Below are 23,352 nucleotides of genomic sequence, written 5' to 3' on the forward strand. Positions count from 1 at the left end.
GATCTCTCCATGAAAGATAACTATAGGGGTGAAACTAAAATACGGCTTAACCGTACTAAGACGAAACCAAGTACCCTATCAAGAAATAATTTGGAGTTCTACGAAAATAGAATTATAATCATATTACGGTTTGAATAATTTTATTATTTTCTAGTGATGAAATCAAAATGCAATTTTTTATAATATTCATACCATTTTATTAAAATGGAATTCTACCAACAAATTAAAAAATTCTATATTAAAAAATTTCAATCTAAACACATGGCCTATTTACTTGGTCGTGATTTATATTTCTTGGAACCTATTTAGTTGAGCCAATTTATGAACTTATTTATTTTTAAATATAATTAAAAATAGGATTCAAACATATAAAAATAATAATAAATTATGGCTTATAAAAAATTTTAAAATGAGTAAAAATAATACGATTATAAGTCATAAAGGAATAAAAATGGATAAAAATAATACACTTGGAGTTATAAAAGGTGAAACAAAATGTGGGGGAACTAAAAAATAAGTGAATATGTTTCGTTTATTAATAAAAAAAACGGGTAAAAATAATACATATAGAATTATAAGTCATATAGGAATCAAAAAGGATAAAAATATTACACATAAAGTTACACCATGAATCATAAAAACAAAAAAACAAAAGGTGATACAACTAAAAAATAAGTGAAATCAAAATATCACTTAAAAAAATTATTAATAAAGAAAAACGGGTAAAAATAATATTATATATATATTATATATATATATAGAATTATAAGTCATATAGAATCAAAAAAGGATAATAATAATACAATTAGATTTAGAGTTATAACATGAATCATGAAAAGTGAAATCAAAAGGTGGTGGTACAAAAAAATAAGTGAAACCAAGTACCACTTGAAAGGAGATTTCGCTTATTAATAAAAGTTATTAATGTTGGATGGTAAATATATTACTATTTTATATAACTTGTGTTCATGTATTCAATTAGTTTGTATAAATCATTATTTGAATAAAAATAACATAATTTAATCAAAATCAGAATGTTAAATACTAAAATTTATTTGTTTGGATTGGTTGTTTTAAAAAAAATTACTTGATATTTAACAAAATAGAAATAAGTAAAATCTTGCAAAAAATCGGTAATCTTCCGAACGAGTCTGTGATTAAGAGTTCATCAACAAGGCTTGAGCAAAAAAAAGAGTTCTTCTATGATATTCATGAATTGTTTGTGATTTATAGTTCATGAATTGTTCGTAACATGTACGCGAATAATCTTTTTTTTAGTGAGTCGATATATGAACAATCTCATATTTGAATATTGTCAACAACAAACATTTATATTATTATTTATAAAACTACATATAAGTTTTTAAGTTCGAATCTCATTAATAACAAATATTTATATTATTTATAAAAATACATATAAGTTTTCCGGTTCGATGCTCACTCACCAACAACAAACATTTATATTTTTACTAACTTAAATCCATCGCACGGGTCCTGTTAATATTTAAAATTTTTATTTATCCCATCATATTATAATTTTAAAATATTTATAAAAATATATAATAATTATAATTTTATAATAAAAATAATAGGAGAACTTGTTGTCTTAGTTTAGTACGATAAATATATTATATCTAATATTTTAAAATTTTAGTAGTTTAACGGATTTATAACACTATTTATTTATTTATTTATTTAATAATATAATAAGCCGTGATTGTAGTTTAGTAGGATAAGTAGAATATATGCGTTTTAAAAATCTTAAAATAATTAACTTAGGACTTAAAATGCAAAGTGACTTATAAGTGATAAATAGATAAAAATTTATAAATTATATAAGTGTTTGGATAATTACTTATAAGTCAGAATTTTTTTACTTAAATGAAATAAAATAAATAAATTTTAAATACAATTTTCTTAATTCATGAATTTTAAATTTATATAACATTTACAAACATATATTTTGAACTAAAATTTAATAAAAAAAGTAAAAAATCAAAATAAGTTAAGAAAAAATACGTCGTTACTAACATTCAACGTATCAGCTTATAAGTTGTAACTTCGACTTATAAATTGGGTCGACAAACACTCGTCGATAAGTACTCACGGACTTATAAGTCAATAAGCTATTTATTTGGGGCAGCCAAACAGGCCCATGTGTGTAAAAGTTCAATAATTTAGTAATTTAGCGCATATATAACACTATTTATTTATATTTTTAATAATCATAATTAGGGGATAACCGTTGACCAAATTATAGCTCATTCCGATTATTATAATATAATATAGATTTATGAATAAGATCTAATCAATCATATATTATTTATACTATTTGAACTTAACTTGAAATTATAATTATATAATCATTATTTAGTATTTAATTATTTATATAGAGTTTTAATAAATTTATACAAAATAAAAATGAAAATATATAAATATTAATTAAAATCCGTATATCTAACTTAACTTGTAATGTTAACTCGTAATGAAAATTATATATAGAGAGTTTTAATATATAAATATTAACTCGTAAGATAATTTGGTGATATAAAATCTAGCTTAACGTCCGTTAACGTGGGATATGGGTTTGTTTGGCTGGGACTTTTTTTTTTTAATACAGTATTACTTTATCTATTTCTTTTATAAAAATTCAGGACGACTGGGACAAGAGATAATAAATTATTTACCCTCAGGCTAAGCTTCAATCACTCTCGAATGATTTGAGAGCTAGGTTTTGAAGATTAAACACTACATACAAATATCTTTACTACTATTGAGATATTTTTTGTATTAGTTTATGTCAAAATAGTGCGTCTTTGCTTCCAAAACTTTATTCCTTCTGTTGTCTATGAAATATCTAGTATGTTTAATACAGTAATGTAATATGACATACATTTCACATACAACTAAACAAAGTACCTTTTATTTTGTCAACAATACTAAGAGGGCCACATATAAATAGTTAAAAGAAACACACATTAATTCATAAGAGTGCTAGAAAATTAAGTAAATCTGATGTTTCTAAGCCAGAAAAATCCCAGTAAAGAGAGAAAAATTAAAGCACTATGGTATGTTACACATAGTTCAACATTCAGCAACGGGGAAAGCTGATCCAATATTGTTTCCGAGACGATAGCACTTGATGTTAACTGGGTATGGTCCAAGCTCCACATAATTGTTCTCCCCACCCATGTAGAAACACAATGTGTAGAGAGCTATTTCAAATTCTGGGCTCACTCCAACCAGTGTGCTCGACACTGATTTCGTCACACCGTTCCATTCAAACTGAATTGTCAGCAACTGGGTCTCTGAATCTGGCTGCAATGCGATTATACACGTTAACAAATTTAGTCAGACTGATTGAATGACAAAAAGTCAGAAACAGATTTGAGAAAACTCATACAAATGCATAAATAGCCTTGGGTATCAGATCTCGCTACAATGGAACATACAACATCATGTTGTACCTATTGCACAATAATTCTATATCAACTAGATATAAGAACGGTCCCGTATTTATAGTCTAACATGCGTAGGGTCTATTTTAAATTCGTGAACTAGATTTATATTCTTTTGGTGTTGTGTCACAAATGTCCTAAAGTAAGCACTGGTTTAGGCAAGAAATAACAAATTATGCAATCAGTAATCAGTATACAGGATTTACTCAAAACAGACACAAAACTTCCCTTGTAGTCAAGCCTTGTTAGGCGACCAACACAAAACTTTCAGAATAAAAAATGTACCAAGTTAAAAATAAAATTAGATCACTTACAACTTGTCCACGCCTTCTCGGGTAAATATAACCTTGGTAGTCAACCCTCCCCTTCACTTCTTCCAGGTAAAACTGCAGAAGAGAATGTATATAATGTAAGTATTTACACTTGTGCCTTTTTTGGACAAGATTAGGTGATTCCAGGGATGGATTTGGTCATTGTAAAGATAAAATATGAAAAATAGATGGCTAGACAAAGACAAGCTAATACTTTTACAATTAGTAGTAACTAGTGTTTGGCATGTGCCTACACACAAGTCACCCATACTTCAATAACTATTTGGAAAAGAGACACAAATATACAAAAAAAACCTAGAGAATTGATTACTTTACGGGCACTAAAATAATTTTTGTTTGCAGTGCAAGTTTTATTTGAAACGAAAAACCCCAATATCGTCTGATGAAAGATTGACTCGTTTCAGTTTCAGTTGTGTGCATGTGCCAGGAAAACATAAATGGAAACAAAGAAGCTAAATGATATTCACCTGAAGCCAGTTATGAAAACCTGAAACTGATTGCTCTCCTTGTTGTTTAATTTCTCCAACGAAAACATGTTCAAAAGCGGAAGAGCTACTAGATGAACCCCCACGACCATAAAGATCGAACCAGAGATTTGTCATCATGCTTTTAAAATCTTGGTAACTCCCACGTATTATACCTTTTGATGACAGATACTTGTGAAGATATTTGATTGGCGCGGTTCTACTAATCTCCTCTATAAATGCTACTTCTTCTTGCTTCTCTTGAGATGTGACGACTTCTTTAGACCCCACATGTGGATTATAATTGTCCAGAAGTGAACAGAATCGAGCAAAAGTAGGCCTCTTGAAAATTTCTCTGTTTAAAGCGCAAAAAAGGCTTCCTTCTGCCATATCATCCTTTTGATAAACCTTTTTCCCTTCACCACAATCAATCTGATAGTCCTTTCCAGGCACTAGACGGTTTGAATCAAGCTCCCAGAGCTTGTTGCAGGCTTTTGAAAGGTCATTAAGTTCTTCTTCAGTAGGTTCAATGTTAGAACCATATGAAATGTCATCAGAGTAACTCTGTTCGCTAGAAGGGCGCTTGTAGTTATCCCATTGATCTGTACGTACCTGTAAATTGTTATCGTCAAAGTGCTGCATCAGGATCACCACAGACACTCTGCCATATTTCTTAAAATGCGACGGTAAAATGATTTGCTAGGTACACAGATATTCATGCTTCAAGTGTAAAACCTGTAGCCAGAATCTATATTACGACATCCAAGACCGGACCAGCAATTAATTTAGAAAAGGGAACTCAAAATACTGGGGGAAATATAACACTGCAAGACTGGGTTAAAAAGTAAAATGTAATCGAGAAGTCTAGGACTCATTAGTGCAAGCCGTCTAAATAAGATATATACGATATTTGTTTGAAGAACGTGGCAATATTGTGGACTTAATCCCATTCAAAAACAAATGGTCATCAGGAAAACAATAATCTTTTATCTTCTATCATCAATTTTTTCTTCTGTAATTAAATGTCTGCGCTATATTTAAAAGCATTATTTATTATCGCAATCAACAATAAAAAAGATAGATTAATATGCAAACAACTACTTATTTCAAGTATCTCCACTTGAAATAGCTACGATACCATGCTACTCAATCACACATTATTAATTAGCGCTATGTTAGCATGTATCTGAAGTACTATATGCAAGATTCACCTGTTCGTGTTGTCTTGGAGGCTTTTTGCCTACAGTTTCCCAACCATCATTGTTCTCCTCTTCCCCCTGTCAATTTCACTCAAAGATTTAACCTTCGCGGATGACTATCACTAGTTCACCAAGTGATATTAAATAAAGCCAGTAGATAGAACAAAACCTGTTGTTTCTTATGGCTATGACTATAATCATCTACCTTTCTACGTTCATCTCTTTCATAACCCATGTGCTGAGTCTGCATATTCAAGTTCAGTATTATTTAGAAATTAATTTGTCAATATATTTAATTACGACCCTCTATTAAATGCACTCAGATATGGACCAGGGGAGCTCACATAACAAAAACCACTTTAGATTGTAGACATAACATGAATTTTTGGTGCAGAGGAAGTTAACAGCACTTCTATAAATTAGAATAACCTATACGGATATTAAGAAAGAAACTACTCCCTAATTTTCCTTCATACTTAACTGAAATCTTCTTGTCAGTTGTCAATTGACATAATAGAAATAGAAATGTACCCCATATGTCTGTTTATTCAAGTAAATAAACTCAAGGTAGAGGTAGTACCGTAAACATGAAGAAGACTACACAGCAGTAGTATGAAAAAAAATCGCATAATTCACAACTCACAATTCTCCAATACTGCTACGCTCTCTTCATTTCAAACTTAACAAATTAAACAACTTCCTAGTTTCACCTTGATTGCATTCTTAAGCCCTAATATGGTGGATTTAAGATGGCATAATCCAAGCAAACTCTCAAACTTTCACTAATCTTCTTCTCAATTTCCCAAATGTACTAAAGGGCTAGCTTAAGCTAATAGTCCAAGGTTACAATGCCTCAGAGCATTATTAGCCAAAAAAAAAAACGAATCCCCAACTTCCATTTGAAAATTCATTTTGGAAGGACTATCTTGTGATCTAATCCACTCTCTGCTGAGGTATTATTCACCTCTTGAAAATGAATTATATTCAAGACCCTGGAATTAATAAGCGTATTTTTATAGTGTAACATTTCAACAAATTGACCAAAAGCCATGAAATCATTGATCTTAGAAACAAACATAGTTACTACATAGCTGCCTAAACTATAGAATTAACAAGAAACAATCAAGATTACCTCCTGAGATTGCCTATAAGGCCGCGATCCACTGGATTCCCACTCATCATCATTCCTCCCCTGCCTCCACTCATCCTACATGATCATATCCACTTTTAATTACAAACTCAAAGAATTTTAAAACCTTACACATTCAAAAAAAATAATTTATATATTTATTTAATTAAAAAAAACCTTTTTGTTCCACTGATCTTCACCATCATTTTCTTGTTCCCCAGAAACCACCTGATCAAAATATCAAACACCATTACAACACTTTACTAAAATCACTAGAAAACAATGAGTGATCACTTATATGAATATATGATAATAAAATTGATGAAAAGCTAACCTGAGCCCAAGAAGATCTGGATCGCTCATCACGAGAATCAGAGTTGGAATGATCACGATGGTTGTCACGATCATCATCTTCTAGTCCCATGGCCACATTCACCAAACCCTTAATAAGACCTTCCATTTTATTATTACAAAACCAAAACAAATTGTTGTTAAAAATAAATCTCAAGAAAATAAATGTGTGCTAGTAGAATACAGATGACATGGTAGTTGAAGTGGCGGGTAATGGCAGTAATGTAATTTTAAGTGTGTGCATGTGAGTTCAGTTGCCGACAGTACTAATCATCCCCTGTGTCTGAACAGCTGGTTGGTTATCTTCCATCCCTCAATTTAATTAACTGTAAACCTTTTATTGTTATTTAATTTAAATTAAAATTATAACTCGTCTTTTAGCTGTAATTCTTTTTATTTAAGATCATGGAACAGATGTTATGGATTGTGTTCAGCTTTTTCTCCGAATTTATTATCATTCTATTATATTTACAAGATCTTTGTTACTTGATTATCCAATTTCGTTCTATTTGATTTGATTTTATTAGATTTGATTGATGATTGATATTATTAGTTATATAAATACTATTTGATTTGGTTATTTTTCATCTAGAGAAAATCTATAAGAAAATTACACGTCAGTTATCACATATTAAAGTGATATATTTTATTTATAATAATCTAAAATATTAATAACATACTATTTTTAAATTATAACCAATCAATATAGCCAATATTATCGAAGCAAAATATATTACAAATTCAGCAAATTTTACATAATATTTTACAGGTCCAATTTAGCCAACTATTATAGTTAACCCCATTAAAATGCTCTAACTTTTTTTACTGAGGATCGGAGTATATAATCAATGTCATTTCTGCAACTCTTTTTACGATTTTTGTGGAGGCGTATTCACCGACAAATAATAAATATAAATATTATAAATTTTACTTTTTGATCTTCTTAATAATGATGAAATTCCTGAATTCATAATAACTATATCACTAAAAATGAGCTAAATATATGGATTTTAGGACTTACTCCCGAGTTTTTTAATGGAAAGGAACAAAGTGATTATGAGCTAAAATACTTTTATCCCATTTTTTGAGTGAAAGTTTTGAAGTGAAAGATTGTCAAATCTGCAGTGCTTTTGCTCGTTTTAATAACTCGAAAGCACGATTACGAAGGAAGTGAAAATACTTAATTTACCCTCCAGTTAATTAGTACTAAGCATACATTAACCTGACAACCTTTCTTTTTAAACACAATTAAAATTAATGTGGAATAAGCTAATCTGCTCGAGCCCACTTCTCTCTAACTTGAATATTTTAAAGATTCCCAGCCCCCGATTGTTGATCAAATTTTAATGTCGGCACGCGTCTTTGGACTCGTCCTATACGTTAATTTTGTAAAAAAAAACATTCCAGCAATGTAAAGTGAATATATAGACACGTAAAAAAAATGAAACCTCCCCGATCAACCAAACATCTAATATCAAAAATGATACATCAATCCTATACCATCTTAACCCGATTACTCATTCCAACTTTATATCATTCCGCGAACCAAACGACCCATGGTATCGTGTATATTAATGTTGCATTAGCTTTTTGACCTACGTAGCGGTTGAGGAGACTATGGGCCGGTTCGGCTCGATTTCCGGATAAAATCGAAACCATAATCATATATCTTCAATTTTCAAAATAAAAATCATAACCGTCAGTTTGGATTCGGTTTTAGTTTTAAAAAAATCTCGATTTGATTATAATCGGTTCGGTTCGATTACAAAACCGACAAATATAAAAATGAAAAATAATATTAAAACGAGACAAATTAATAAGCACAATTCAGAGATAATATTTAATACAACAATAGAGTTGTTTTTTGGTTAAATACAATAATAGAGTTCCAACACAAATAACAAGAGATAATAATTAATACAATAATAGTATTTTTATTTTTCAGTTTCGGGTCGATTTTATTCTAATCAATTTTCTCCGATTTCGATTCGGTTTCGGTTTCAAATCAATGTTTTGCTCAACCCTTACTAGTAGGTCACATTATTTCTCCAAAAAAATTTGGATACATCCTAAAACACTACACTCTCTCAGTACCCAGTTATAGCTTATATTCCCTCCGTTTCAATATAATTGTTCACTTTTGAAAAAATTACGCATATTAAGGAGTTCTAACATCAACCCAAATTTTTACATGTACCCTTATTAATTGTAATCATTGATTTTGGTAAGCGCGTATTACAACTAATTTCACTCCATATTTTGGCGGGATGATTTTATTTCATTAATTACCAAATAAAATACTCCAATCATCAAACTCTTTCTCCAACTGCTAATCTCTCTCTCCGGTTAGGCTGTCAAACGCATAATTAGGATAGGGATATGCCTATATCAGTATACGTATTCACAATTGTCGGATTCAGATACAGATAATATCCGCTTTATTTCGAATACAGATAATATCCGTTTTTTCTCGAATACGAATGCGGATATTTGGGACGGATGTCAGATTTTTGATTCCCCTACCGTATTGACAATGATTTTAGAACAATTTTTTTACGAATAAAGCTCAAATGATATTTTTATATATGTAAAGTATTTGTACAATTATATAAAATTTATATAAATATATTATTTAATTCATATACATACACTACAAGTTAACAGAATAAATTTCTAATTATATATAATTATATATTATATAATTTAAATATCATATATGTATTTAAATTCAGATTCGAATACAATAATATCCGCTTTATTTTGAATGCGGATAATATCCGTTTTTTCTCGGATACGAATGCGAATTTTTTGAATGAATATCAGATTTTTTATTTTTTTGACAGCCCTATCTCCAACCATTAAAGTTAATTTTATTCTTCTTTAACAAAGTACCCCTCCAAAAAATTTAAAGCAAAATCACACTTTTGATTTAGAATGATCTCTATAAAGTTTAAATTTTTTATTTCCCACCAATTTTTTTGATCTAAAATGAACTGCATGAATTTTAAAAATTTTATTTTCCACCAATCTTGCCTATATATTGAAGTATGAATACAAACAATTTTCAGGAAACGTATATACAACATGAGTCGTGCAAATTATTTTGACTTTAATGCACTACCTAGATCAGAATATTTTGATTTGAATGTTTCACCACGATCAAAAAGGAGTCCAACAAATGATTAAGAATATGTTGTTCAAAATATCGATTTAAACCAAATTCCTCTAATTGGCAGTAATTTATATTAGAATGCATTACTTATCCCGTGATACTACTATGGCTACACTGTTAAAACTTATAACTTACACTTTTAAAATGTTTTGTTTGTTACAAGTGAGGAAGGTGAACAAGTACAAGATCATACGACCAAAAAATTGAAGACGCTGCTCAATGAGGAACGTCGGGAAATTTACATAGGTTTGCAACACAAAAATATAACAGAAATCTTAAAAAAGGGATAATCAGTGACACTACAAAGATGTATTCTGTATCATCGCGTACCATTTCACGTATTTTGAAGAAGTCAAAAAACATGGTGGACGGTGTTGTTGATGTCCGTCATCAGAAAATAAAATACGGGTGTAAAAGAATTGTAATCAATCATGACCAGTTTCGAAGAGTTCCCCTGGCTAAAAGAACCACCCTTCGATCTCTATCATGTGCTATAAAGGTCAGTGCTTCAACATTATCTTGCAACGTGCGTTATGGAAAGATACAAAGAAAATCCAATCCCGTGAAACCATTTTTGAAGGAGTCCAATAGGAAAGCACGAGTTCGATTTTGTTTAACTATGATTGAAATAATCATTATTCCACATAAGCCTAGATTTGTGGACATGTCCAATATTATACACATTGATGAGAAGTGGTTCTACATTTTTAAAAAATATGAGAGACATTATCTACTACCGGAGGAGTGTGATCCTGTAAGGACCTGTAAAAGCAAAAAAAAATAAAAAATTCACGAAGGTCATGTTCTTAGCAGCTATAGCGTGACAACGATATGATTCAGATGGTAATGAGATATTTTCTGGTAAAATTGGCAATTTTCCGTTTATCATGAATGAATCTGTTAAGAGGAGTAGCGCGAATAGAGTTGCAGGAAATCTGGAAACTAAGGAGATGAATTCAGTTGGGAAGGACATATCTAGATCATTTTTAATCTTCAAAGTTCTTCTTGCTATTTTAGAGAAGTGGCCAGATGTTGATTGGAACATTCCAATATTCATTCAGCAAGGCAATGCTCGAACCCATATTAATCCGGATAATGAAGAATTTCGCTAAGCAGTGTCGCAATATGGTTTAAATGTTCATAAATTATGTCAGCCCCCTAACTCTCCTGACTTAAATGTTTTGGACTTGGGGTTCTTTCGAGCAATCCAGTCTTTACTGTATAAAGAGGCTCCAAGATCAATTGTCGAGCTAATCGCCATTATTAAAAAATCTTTCTATATGTTCCCATCTAATCGCTCGAACAATATTTTTATAACTTTACAGCAATGTATGATCGAAATTATGAAAGTCAGAGCCACTAACAATTACAAGATTCCGCTGTTAGGGCGAAAACACGAGCTAAAATTACACGCAAGTATACGCGTTCACAAGTAATATAGAATACTTTCTAGTTTGTTCCCACAGAGACTGGTTTAGGTTAAGTTCAATTTATGCACTTATGCAACAATGTATGGTTATCGCTCAATGCTAAGACAAATAACAAATTGGGTTTTGATTAAACTAAGAGATTATACTGAATAGCATTAACTAAGAGAATTGAGGTTGAATTACTTATATGAAATAAACATGGGATTCTAACTTCATTACTACTTCATTCAAAATAATTGTTCTTAACCTTAGCATGCAATGGTGATGACAACTAATCATATAACACGAAACTAGTAAACGCCAACTTTCGTTGTAGGAATACCCTACTACCAGACATCCACAAAAGAGATAGAAGCTGAATAGACACCAATTATGTTGAGACCCTATATGTCTATAGAATTTGACAACATAAAAATTTAATGCATAAGTTATCTATCGTGATTACATAGGGAAAGTAAGATGGTTAAAATTACCTACGAATCATGCATAACAAATACATGAACCTATGCTAGCATGACAAGTTCTAAACCTCTATATTCACTGTCTCTTCAATAGAGATTAACACACTATCTTATATGTTTGCGACGCACATAAGACGAATAAGCACAACCAATACTAGGATATCATACAATCACCATACACTTAGGTATCGAAATAATTAACTATTGAATTCCATAAGTAAATCCGTTAGAACCCCACGATAACGATTAGTTCAGAACCGAACTCATCGTCACCATGGGTTCCAATAAAAGCATGGTAAATAAACTAAGATATATTATGTCTGAAATAACTGAATAAATATATCAAAAACAAGAGTATTAGGTTTAAATAACAAAGAAAACAAGCATCCAAGATTATAACTTAAGCAAAAAATCACAAGTAAAAACTAGATCTTCTTCTCCTTCATTGTATTTATGCTATTAGGTCTTCTCGCTACTATCTCCTTGCTCTCCGTTATGAAAAACGTCTTTTTGGAGTCTTTAAATACCAGCCCATCCAATCAGGAGTCCAGCAAATCAGTCTTCCAATAGAATCATGAATCTGAAAAATCGACCTCGGGTGGTCGCCCTGAGATCCCGCGCGTCCGCTTCCAAGTGTAGCGCGGCCGCCCTGGCCTTCTGGAAAACTTGAATTTTCTGCTTTTGTGATCTTCTCGAGCTGGTTTCATTCACGCTATCGATCGAGGCCCCGTCATAACACTCTTCTAAGCATAAAACATGCAAAATCCATTCCTTCTTCCGATTATACCCTGAAATGCAAAACACTACAAAAACACATCAAATACACAAACAACTTGAGTACAAAACACCAATTCGAGCCTTTATGAAGCATTCTAAGTGGATATAAATGCCACTTATCATACCCCAAACTTGAATCGATGTTTGTCCTCAAGCATAAACAGACTCAAAAACAAGAAATAAAAATGCATGAATGCAACTAACATGAATGAAATTATCCCGTCAGAATAACTAAACCAACCAGTAAGTAGCATCTCAATGAATGCAATTATTCGCCCAAAGTTCAATCAAATCCCACAAATCACCTCAAAAGCCAGAAACGTGCGTGTGTGCAATTGCTTAACAGATAAACTCTCGAAACTAGATCAATAATCATAACTCACAACTCATCAAGACAATCACAAGGTTATAAACAGAATAAAAGATAAAATCAAAATGACTGACAACACTTTTTATTAGAGTTAACAAGGATTCATGCTTTTATTGATAACACATAACAAACACAAACATGCTTATTTGATCGTACAATGAGTGAGGTCCATAAAAGACTTATGCAATAATACCCATGTAGCGAGCGTTAGGTTAGCGGATCCCAGACTATAAAAACCTTAGGTCACTAGGCACAAAGTCCCCTAGAACTTAATAACTCGAGTATTAAAGAGCCCACTCGTGATCAATTATGCATAACACATATTTTTTTTTCTTTTTTTTCTATATATATTTTTCTCTTTTTTTCATGTTCTGAACGAGTGCGTTTCGCTCCATCTCGCTCAACCCTAGACTACCCATATAAATATGAGCCGGCTACTAACCATTTGACGCCTAGCCACAACTAGCATTGATATCCAATGTTTTCCTCCAATTTTAAAATTCATGTTATTTCGTCACTAAGAGAATAACATAAATTCTAAACATAAACAAGTGATTAACCTCGACAAACAAACAAGTCATGATAATGATCTAGCACTCAAGCAACCTATAAGACTTAGTGAAAATTTTTCTTGCTTCTAGCATGCAAATCAATTCGTTAGGACATAACATTCCTCTATACGACATCACTACACTCGAATCAACATCACAAATTAATCAGAAAAGCAACATAAGGGATCATGATATAATTCCAATGCAACTATATGCAACATACTAACATGATAACAAATACGCAAAACAAAAACAAATAACTACATGACAAATATGCAAACTATATGAACTAAACTAACATGAATATGCATCTATACGAACTCACACACAAATATTCCTTAACTATCACCCCCAAACTTAAAAATTTCATTGTCCTCAGTGACGGTAATAGCAAGGAATCAAGGCAAACCTACTCGAAATCAGAATGATCATCACCCTCCATGGGTGGAGTGTCAGGAGGCGGGTACACAGAATCCTCTCCAAAAACTGGCCACTGTATGTCAACCCCCGTGGCTCTAAAAGCTGTACCCAATGCCTGAGTAAGATCATGTACAAATCTGCTCTGGATGTCATACACCGCATCCATCCGCCTCGTCAAAAGCCTATACTGCATCGACCCCAAACCGACACTATCATCTGCCTGCTGCTGCTGCGAAGAACTAGCCTCACCCATCTAATGTCTCCACACTACTCTGCGTGCCTGAGTCCAACCACCAGCATATCCGGAAAATGATCATAGGTGTACCCAAGTCCCTTCTTGTCAGCCTGCCTACCAAACCACTCCTGCATCACTGCGATCGTAGAACTGTCGATGGGGGCGCTCGGTAACTGAAGTTGCTCGTGTGCAGGCCAATGAACTTCCACCACAAAACAAAGCTTGGTCACAATCGAGGCATAAGGGATAGACCCCCTAGTGCTTCGACGCAAAAATCTCAAAATACCCTGATAAATAATGGAACCGAGATCCACATAATCTCCTTGGAAAATCCCCCATAAAACTTTGCACAATCCACAGTCACATCATGCACATGAGAAGAAGGCATGATATTCGCACAAATAAAAGCATTCCAAGCACGAGCAAATCTGTCCATGCATGAAGGAGAGAAATTGAGATACTCATTCGATCCCCACTTGAACTTACAGTGTGTGTTTGGGACACAGCGTAGCCATAATCAAATCCAAATCAAAACCCACCCTCATCTTATTAACCCACTCTTCCTTAGTAGGCTGTCTCTTGGGCTGGTTGAGCACCCTACGAATAGCCTCCGGGCTGTAGTCCACCGTCAATCCACGAACCACCGAAAATCCATTCTTATCAGCTTTCATGTTCGCATAAGACTCGCGAACAATACTCACAGGCACAGACGTGGGTGCCTCATAAACGAAACCCATCCCATTTCCAAGATCATCTCAAGAAGCTTACCATCCTTACCCGAAGGTAGAAAACCCCTCTCCTTTGCTATCTGCTTAGTCAACAACCTAGTGTACTCTGCTTTAGCCTCCAGAGTAACAAATCGAGGCCTCGTATCCCCAACAATCGAAGAATAGGTTGTGGCGGGGTTAGCGCTGCTGCTAACTTGAGTGCATGCTCTCTTTGGTGCCATTGGATTTGAATAAGTGAGATAAGAGAGGTGTGTAAAGATTTAGGGTTTGAGAATATGTAAAGTGATGGAGATGATTATATAGAGGTGTATGTATATATAGAATTAGAATTAGGTTTAGAATAGAACTGAGATATGAATACGGGTTTAGTGGGAATAATGGGAGGATTTGAGGGCTAAATATCGGGTATAAGGAATTATATAACTGCTGTGTATATCCCCTTTCTTTTTGTTGATTTTCTATTTTTCTATTTTTTTCGAGTCCAGGGCCTCAGCGCGGCCGCCCTGCCAGGCAGCGCGGGCGTGCCGTGTTTCTACTATTTCAGCGCGGCCGCCCCGCTTCCCAGCGCGGGTGCGCCGTGCTCCTGGAAAAAGTCCCTGTTTTTTCTGATTTTGTGATTTTTTTGTGTTTTCTTCTGGTTTTTTTTCTTCCTCCTATCTTCTTTTCTTCCTACTAATGTACAACAACTTGGCTTGCCTCCCAAGAAGTGCTTGGTTTATGTCGCTAGATTGACGTAGAATTTCGAGATCAAGTTGATCATAAAACGATACTAACCACCTCACGGTTTGCCGTATCTCCATAGTAATGCTTCAAACGTTGTCCATTTACCTTGAATGCTTGGCCTGGATCATTCTCAAAAATTTCCACCGCTCCATGTGGAAACACAGTTTTGACAACAAACAGCCCTGACCATCTTGTCTTCAACTTTCCAGGAAAAAGACGGAGACGAGAGTTAAACAAAAGAACTTGTTGCCCCTGTAAAAATAATTTGAGTACTAGACCCCTATCATGCCACCTCTTGACTTTCTCCTTATGTATTTTATTGTTCTCATACCCTTGAAATCGGAACTCATCAAGTTCATTCAATTGAAGCATCCTTTTCTTACCAGATTGATCCATATCAAGGTTCAATTTCTTCAAAGCCCAATATGCCTTGTGCTCTAGCTCCACATGTAAATGAAATCCTTTACCATAAACCAATTGAATGTTATTCGATAAGTCCAAACAGCTTCAACCAGCTTTAAAGACCAATCCTTTTTCGATAGAAATGCAACTTTCTCTAGAATATGCATGATCTCTCTATTAGATACCTCATCTTGACCATTAGTTTGAGGATGGTAGGCTGTAGCAATTCGATGATTCACATTGTATCTCTGAATCATAGCAGTGAACTTGAAATTGCAGAAATGCGATCTCTCGTCACTCATTATGACTCCTGGAGTCCCAAATCTTGTGAATATCTACTTGTGAAAAAAACTGAGAACTACCTTCGCATCATTTGTCGGCAAAGATTTAACTTCCACCCATTTTGAGACATAATCCACTGCCAACAAGATATACTGATTGTTGCACGAAGAGACAAATGGCCCCATGAAGTCAATTCCCCAAACATCGAAGATCTCAACCTCGAGAAGCACATTAAGAGGCACCTCATCCTTCTTTGACATATTACCAACACGCTGGCAGCGATCACACTTCAAAATAAACTGATGCGCATCCTTAAACAATATAGGCAGAAGAATCCTGCTTGGAGGATGTGAGCTGCTATCTTTTCTCCACTATAGTTGCCTCCATAAACAGTCGAATGACATTCTCGCAAGATACCCTCCGTCTCGCTGTACGAAATATATCCCCTGATGATTTGGTCAGCTCCTTGCTGAAACAAAATGGCTCATCCCACATGTACCACTTCACTTCATAAAGAAACTTCTTCTTTTGAGCAAAAAATAAGTTCGGGGGCATAATGTTGCTCATAAGATAGTTCGCAATGTCTGCGAACCACGGTTCTTCTTCTTGTACCCCAAATAATTGCTCATCGGGAAAAGACTCATTTATCAATGTCTTGTCATATGAAGCTGTACTTGGATCTTCTGACTGAGAGAGATGATCTGCAACTTGATTCTCAGTACCTTTCATATCCTTGATCTCCAACTCAAACTCTTGAAGTAAAAGAACCCATCGAATCAATCTAGGCTTCGAATCCTTCTTCGAGATGAGATAGCGAATCACAGTGTGATCAGTGAAAACTGTTACCTTCGTCCCTAGCAAATAAGATTAAAACTTTTCAAAGCCATAGACAATGGCCAATAGCTCTTTCTCAGTTGTAGTGTAATTCATTTGAGCACCATTTAGGTTCTTACTAGCATAGTAGACCACATGAAATATATTGTTCTTCATTTGCCCAAGAACTACTCCAACTGCATAGTCACTCGCATCGTACATCATTTCCAACGGCTCATTCCAATCAGGTGCAGTTATGACAGGTGTCGTGATCAAGCATTTCTTTAAGCTCTGGAAAGCATTTAGGCACTCGTCATCAAACTTGAACGAGACATCTTTTTCTAATAGATTGCACAATGGTTTAGAGATTTTAGAGAAATCCTTGATGATCCACCGATAAAAACCCGCATGACTAAGAAAACTGCGGATTCCCTTAACAGATATAGGTGGAGGAAGGTTTTTAATGACCCCCACCTTGGATCTGTCCACCTCCATACCTTTAATAGAGACATTGTGCCCAAGAATGATGCCCTGTTGCACCATAAAGTGATATATCTCCCAATTGAGAACCAGATTGGTCTCAATACACCTTTTAAGAACTGCGCCCAGATTTTGTAAGCACTCGTTGAAAGAATTCCCGAACACAGAAAAATCATCCATGAACACCTCCACATTCGGACCAATCATGTCAGAGAAGATGGCCATCATGCATCTCTGAAATATGGCAGGTGCACCACATAACCCAAAAGAAACTCTTCGGAAGGGTACCTAAATAGCCATCCAGAAGACAGTAGTACTCATGCCCAGCCAACCGGTCAAGCATCTGATCAATAAAAGGAAGAGGGAAGTGATCCTTCCTCGTGGCCTTGTTTAGCTTCCTGTAATCCATGCAAACACTCCACCCTATGACTGTTCGAGTAGGAATGAGCTCATTCTTTTCATTAGCAACAATAGTGATGCCTCCTTTCTTCGGCACACACTGAACTGGGCTTACCCATGAAATCAGAAATAGGATATATGATGCATGTGTACAACCACTTAAGAATTTCTTCTTCACAACCTCCTTCATGATCGGATTTAGCCTTCTTCGTTGCTCAACAGTCGGCTTGCTTCCTTCCTCTAACAAAATTTTGTGCATGCAATAAGAAGGGTTGATTCCCTTAATATCTGTTATAGTCCATCCAATTGCTGACTTGAACTCTCTCAGAATTCTCAAGATCTTTTCTTCATCACTACCTGAAAGGTTAGATGCTATAATAATAGGAAAAGTAGATGTATCACCTAAAATGCATACCTTAAGTGTTTAGGTAAAGGTTTAAGCTCGAGTATATGAGCTTCCTCAATAGATGGATTAAGATGCTTTGGATAACTTTTCAGCTCTTCCATTCTTAGAGATTCAAAAGGCATATCTAGCCTTCGCTTCCAAGGAGATGCGTTCAAATACTGCAGCTGATCATCACCTTCATCATCTTCACTATCTGAATTCCCCATCAAGGCTTTCTCTAAGGCATCAGACCTTAGCATTTGATCAAGTTCTGAAGTAACCATATAATCAACCAATTCCACTTTTAAGCATTTCTCTTTATCATTAGGGAATTTTATGGCATTGAAAATATTAAATGTCACATCCTAATCCAACACTCGCATGGTGAGCTCACCCTTCTGCACATCAATCAAGGTTCGGCCAGTAGCCAAGAATGGTCTTCCCAAGATTATGAGAATCTTTTTATCCTCCTCGAAATCAAGAATTACAAAGTCAGAAGGAAAGATGAGTTTGTCCATCTTGACCAAGACATCCTCCACAATGCCTCGTGGATATGTAATAGAACGACCGGCCAACTGCAAGGACATATATGTAGGCTTTGGATCAGGTAGATCCAACTTCTTGAAGATAGAAAAAGGCATCAGATTGATGCTAGCTCCCAAATCACATACACACTTATCGAAAGACAAGTTTCCGATGGTGCAAGGAATAATGAAGCTTCCAGGATCTTTAAGCTTTGAAGGCAACTTCTGTTGCAGCACAATACTGCATTCCTCCGTAAGAGCAACGGTCTATAAGTCATCAAGCTTCACTTTCCTAGAGAGAATACCTTTCACAAACTTCGCATAACTAAGCATTTGTTCAAGAGCTTCATCGAAAGGTACGTTGATATGAAGTTTCTTGAACACGTCCAGAAACTTAGCAAATTGCTTATCCAACTTTTGCTTCCGTAACCTCTTAGGAGGTGGAGGATAGACCTGTTTCTCCCCTGTATTACCCTTAGGAGGAGTGTGTTCCACAGTTTTCTTCCTTGTTTCCACTTCTGCTTCCTTCTGCACATCTTCTTCAGCCACAACTTCAGATTCTGAAACTTGAGATTTTTCGGTGTTTGCAACCTTCCCAGACCTCAATGTAATTGCCTTGACCTGCTCCTTAGCTTCCCTCTTTCCTGGAACTTCTATGTCACTAGGGAGTGTACCAGGTTGTCGATTCAGCAAGGCATTGGCAGTCTGCCCAATTTGATTCTCCAATGTCTTAATAAAAACCGCTTGTCTCTTGCACATGAGCCTCAACTCCTCCAATTCATATTTTTTATTAGATTGTTGAAGCTGGATTTGTTATCTTGTTGCATATTACGGTTGCTAAAAACCAGGAGGGTTGAATTGCTTGGCCGCATACTGCTGATAAGGCTGTTGCACCGCATTCTGATTGTTACTTCATCTAAAGTTAGGATGATTGCGGTTGTTAGGATGATAAGTGGTTGGAACTGGTTGCTGCGACCTCTGAAAGTTGCTCACGAACTGAGCTGATTCACTAGAAATAGCACGGTGCTCCGTCTCATGCACACTAGCACAAAGCTCACACACTTGTGATCTGATTAACTCCATAATTAGCGAAAAAATCCACCTTCATCGTTAAAGCCTTAAACTGAGCATCTATAGCAGTAGCTGCATCCACCTCCAGAATTCCTGCTACCTTGCCTTGAGGTAGTCTCTAAGAAGGGTTTTGGTATTCATTAGCAGCCATCAGTTCAATCAACTCATAAGCTTCATCATAGCTCTTAGCCCATAAGGCTCCACCTGATTTTGCATCATGCATGGGTCTAGACTGTGCTCCCAAGCCATTATAAAAGCAGTTGATAATCATCCAGTCAGGCATCTCATGGCGAGGACACTTTTTAAGCATCTCCTTATAACGCTTTCAAGCTTCACATAAAGACTTTCCCGATTGCTGTGCAAATTGAGTAAGAGCATTTCTGATTGCAGCTGTCTTTGCCATAGGGAAGAATTTAATAAGAAACTTTTGAGCAAGATCTTCCCAAGTAGTAATAGAGCCTGGTGGTAGAGAATGTAACCAACACTTAGCTTTATCCCTCAGAGAGAATGGGAAAAGCCTCAGCTTAACAGTATCATCAGAAACATTATTGAATTTGAAAATGTCGCAGATCTCGATGAAATCTCTAAATGTGCATGTTGGGATCTTCCATTGGAGAACCCCAAAACTAGACTGAATTCTGCACCATCTGAATCGTGCTAGCCTTGATTTCAAAAGTATTAGTCGCGATGGCTGTCTGACAATGTTAGACTGAATGTCATTAATCTTTGGTTGAGAGTAATCTATCAAAGCCTTCGTATTCGCTGCTTGATCTCCCATTGCAATGATCGCTTCTTCTTCAACTTTCTCAACTTCATCAAAAACCTCTTCAACTACTTCAACTTCTTCCTCCGCTTTATCTAGTGTTCTCTTGCGAGATCGAGAACGCGTTAGCATAAACGCTCTCTAGAGTATCTGAAACACAAACAAGCAAACAAGTAAGTAAAATATCCAATTCAGTGAACTTTAACGACCACTGATGTCAAACACATAACTAATTAAACACCGAGTCCCCGGCAGCGGTGCCAAAAACTTGTTAGGGCGAAAACACGTGCTAAAATTACATGCAAGTATACGCGTTCACAAGTAATATAGAATACTTTCTAGAGCGTTCCCACAGAGACTGGTTTAGGTTAAGTTCAATTTATGCACTTATGCAACAATATATGGTTATCGCTCAATGCTAAGACAAATAACAAATTGGATTTTGATTAAACTAAGAGATTATACTAAATAGCATTAACTAAGAGATTGAGGTTGAATTACTTATATGAAACAAACATGAGATTCTAACTTCATTACTACTTCATTCAAAGTCATGTTTCTTAACATGCAATGGTGATGACAGCTAATCAGATATCACGAAACTAGTAAACGCCAACTTTCTTTGTATGAATACCCTACTACCAGAAATCCACAAAAGAGATTGAAGCTGAATAGACACCAATTATGTTGAGACCCTGTATGTCTATATAATTTGACAACATAAAGGTTTAATGCACAAGTTATCTATCGTGATTACATAGGGCAAGTAAGATGTTTAAAATTACCTATGACTCATGCATAACAAATACATGAACCTATGCTAGTATGACAAGTTCTAAACCTCTATATTCACTGTCGCTTGAATAGAGATTAACACGCTATCTTACATGTTCGCGACGCACATAAGACGAATAAGCACAACCAATACTGGGATATCATACAATCACCACACATTTAGGTATCGAAACAATTAACTATTGAATTCCATAAGTAAATCCGTTAGAACCCCACAATAACGATTAGCTCATAACCGAACTCATCATCACCATGGGTTCCAATGAAAGCATGGTAAATAAACTAAGATAAATAATGTCTAAAATAACTGAATAAATATATCAAAGTACGTTAAAAAGAGTATTAGGTTCAAACAACAAAGAAAACAAGCATCCAAGATTACAACTTAAGCAAAGAATCACAAGTAAAAACTAGATCTTCTTCTCCTTCATTGTATTTGTGCTATTAGGGCTTCTCGCTGCTATCTCCTTGCTCTCCATTATGAAAAACGTCTTTTTGGAGTCTTTAAATACCATCCCATTCAATCAGAAGTCCAGCAAATCAGTCTTTCAATAGAATCAGGAATCTAAAAATCGACCTAGCGCGACCGCCCTGATATCCCGTGCGGCCGCTCGGAGTATGGCGCTGCCGCTCCCAAATGTAGCAAGCTTGTATTTTATCTTTGTTACCTATTCTGAATAATGAGAAACGGTTTGAAAGAACCGAGTCGACCACCAGAACTGCGGGTCTTCGATCCAGAAATAAATAGGTTTACTCTTTCTTCACTTGACTAAAAAAAAAGTAAAATCCGAACTCAAACGCAGATTGATGTTTTGTTCAAAAAATATAGATTGAATTATCGTGTCGTAAGAAAAAAAGAATCGGGCAAGAATAAATATTTTTTTTGAGTGTGTTCATTCAGTTTTATTATTTTTTATCATATTTAATATTTATTTTGACTTTACCCTCCCGGAGTTCAAGAAATTGCAGCCTTCCAAATAGGAACTGGCCAATCTGCACGAGCCCTTCCCGCGTGCCACAAATGAATTCCTATCAATAATAAAGAAAACAACAAATAAAAGCTACTTTTTATACAAAAAAGTAAAGAAAAAAATAGGGAAAAAGAGGATTTAGGAGGCCTGTAAGAATTGAGATAAAGACGACTGAGCCAACTTGATATTTTGGTATTATCTCCATAAAGAAAAGTTTTCGGATTTTTATTATCTTCCCTTGTATCTTCAGAGAAGATTGAATTAGAGATTAAGAAAAGAAGTTTCGAGTTGTTTCTCATTATTCAAAAAAGGTAACAAAGATAAAATACGAGCTTGTTTTATAGTAATAGTAATTAATCGTTGTTGTTTCAAGGTCAATCTATTCACCCGTCTAGAATAGTCAGGAATTCTTGACAATATCGAGCTGGAACAACCTGTTCTTCCTGAAGACCCTGATTCAAGGCCAAAGGATTTCCCGCCGCTACCATATAGTATTCATCTTTACCTGGTGATAAATAAAGCATCCGTGCCCCATTTGATCTATGAGAAATCTCATAAAACGGGCTCTCTAGAGATCCCCAACGACTTTACCTTATCAATATCTCAAATCAACGATGGGGCCTGTTTGGCACCTAAAAGGGACAAGACTGAACCCCTTGTCAGGCTA

The 23,352-nt window shown here is 34.8% G+C and overlaps 1 protein-coding gene and 1 non-coding gene across 2 annotated transcripts; one reads left to right on the plus strand and one right to left on the minus strand.

The window, feature by feature from the left end:
- Nucleotides 1-2,901: 2,901 nt before the first annotated feature.
- On the minus strand, nt 2,902-7,231 carry LOC141666772 (uncharacterized). The gene is made up of 8 exons (XM_074472953.1): nt 6,917-7,231; nt 6,760-6,810; nt 6,586-6,660; nt 5,623-5,697; nt 5,466-5,531; nt 4,258-4,866; nt 3,773-3,844; nt 2,902-3,318 (listed from the first exon to the last, which is right to left on the minus strand). The coding sequence occupies exons 1-8, from the start codon at nt 7,040-7,042 to the stop codon at nt 3,085-3,087; spliced, it is 1,308 nt and encodes a 435-aa protein (XP_074329054.1). The 5' UTR covers nt 7,043-7,231; the 3' UTR covers nt 2,902-3,084.
- A 13,206-nt stretch (nt 7,232-20,437) lies between these two features.
- LOC141669176 (small nucleolar RNA R71) lies at nt 20,438-20,544 on the plus strand. The gene has a single exon (XR_012553465.1). It is a non-coding gene; the product is annotated as a small nucleolar RNA R71 (small nucleolar RNA).
- Nucleotides 20,545-23,352: the final 2,808 nt, after the last annotated feature.

Source organism: Apium graveolens, chromosome 6 (assembly GCF_009905375.1).
Source record: "Apium graveolens cultivar Ventura chromosome 6, ASM990537v1, whole genome shotgun sequence".
NCBI lineage: Eukaryota > Viridiplantae > Streptophyta > Magnoliopsida > Apiales > Apiaceae > Apium > Apium graveolens.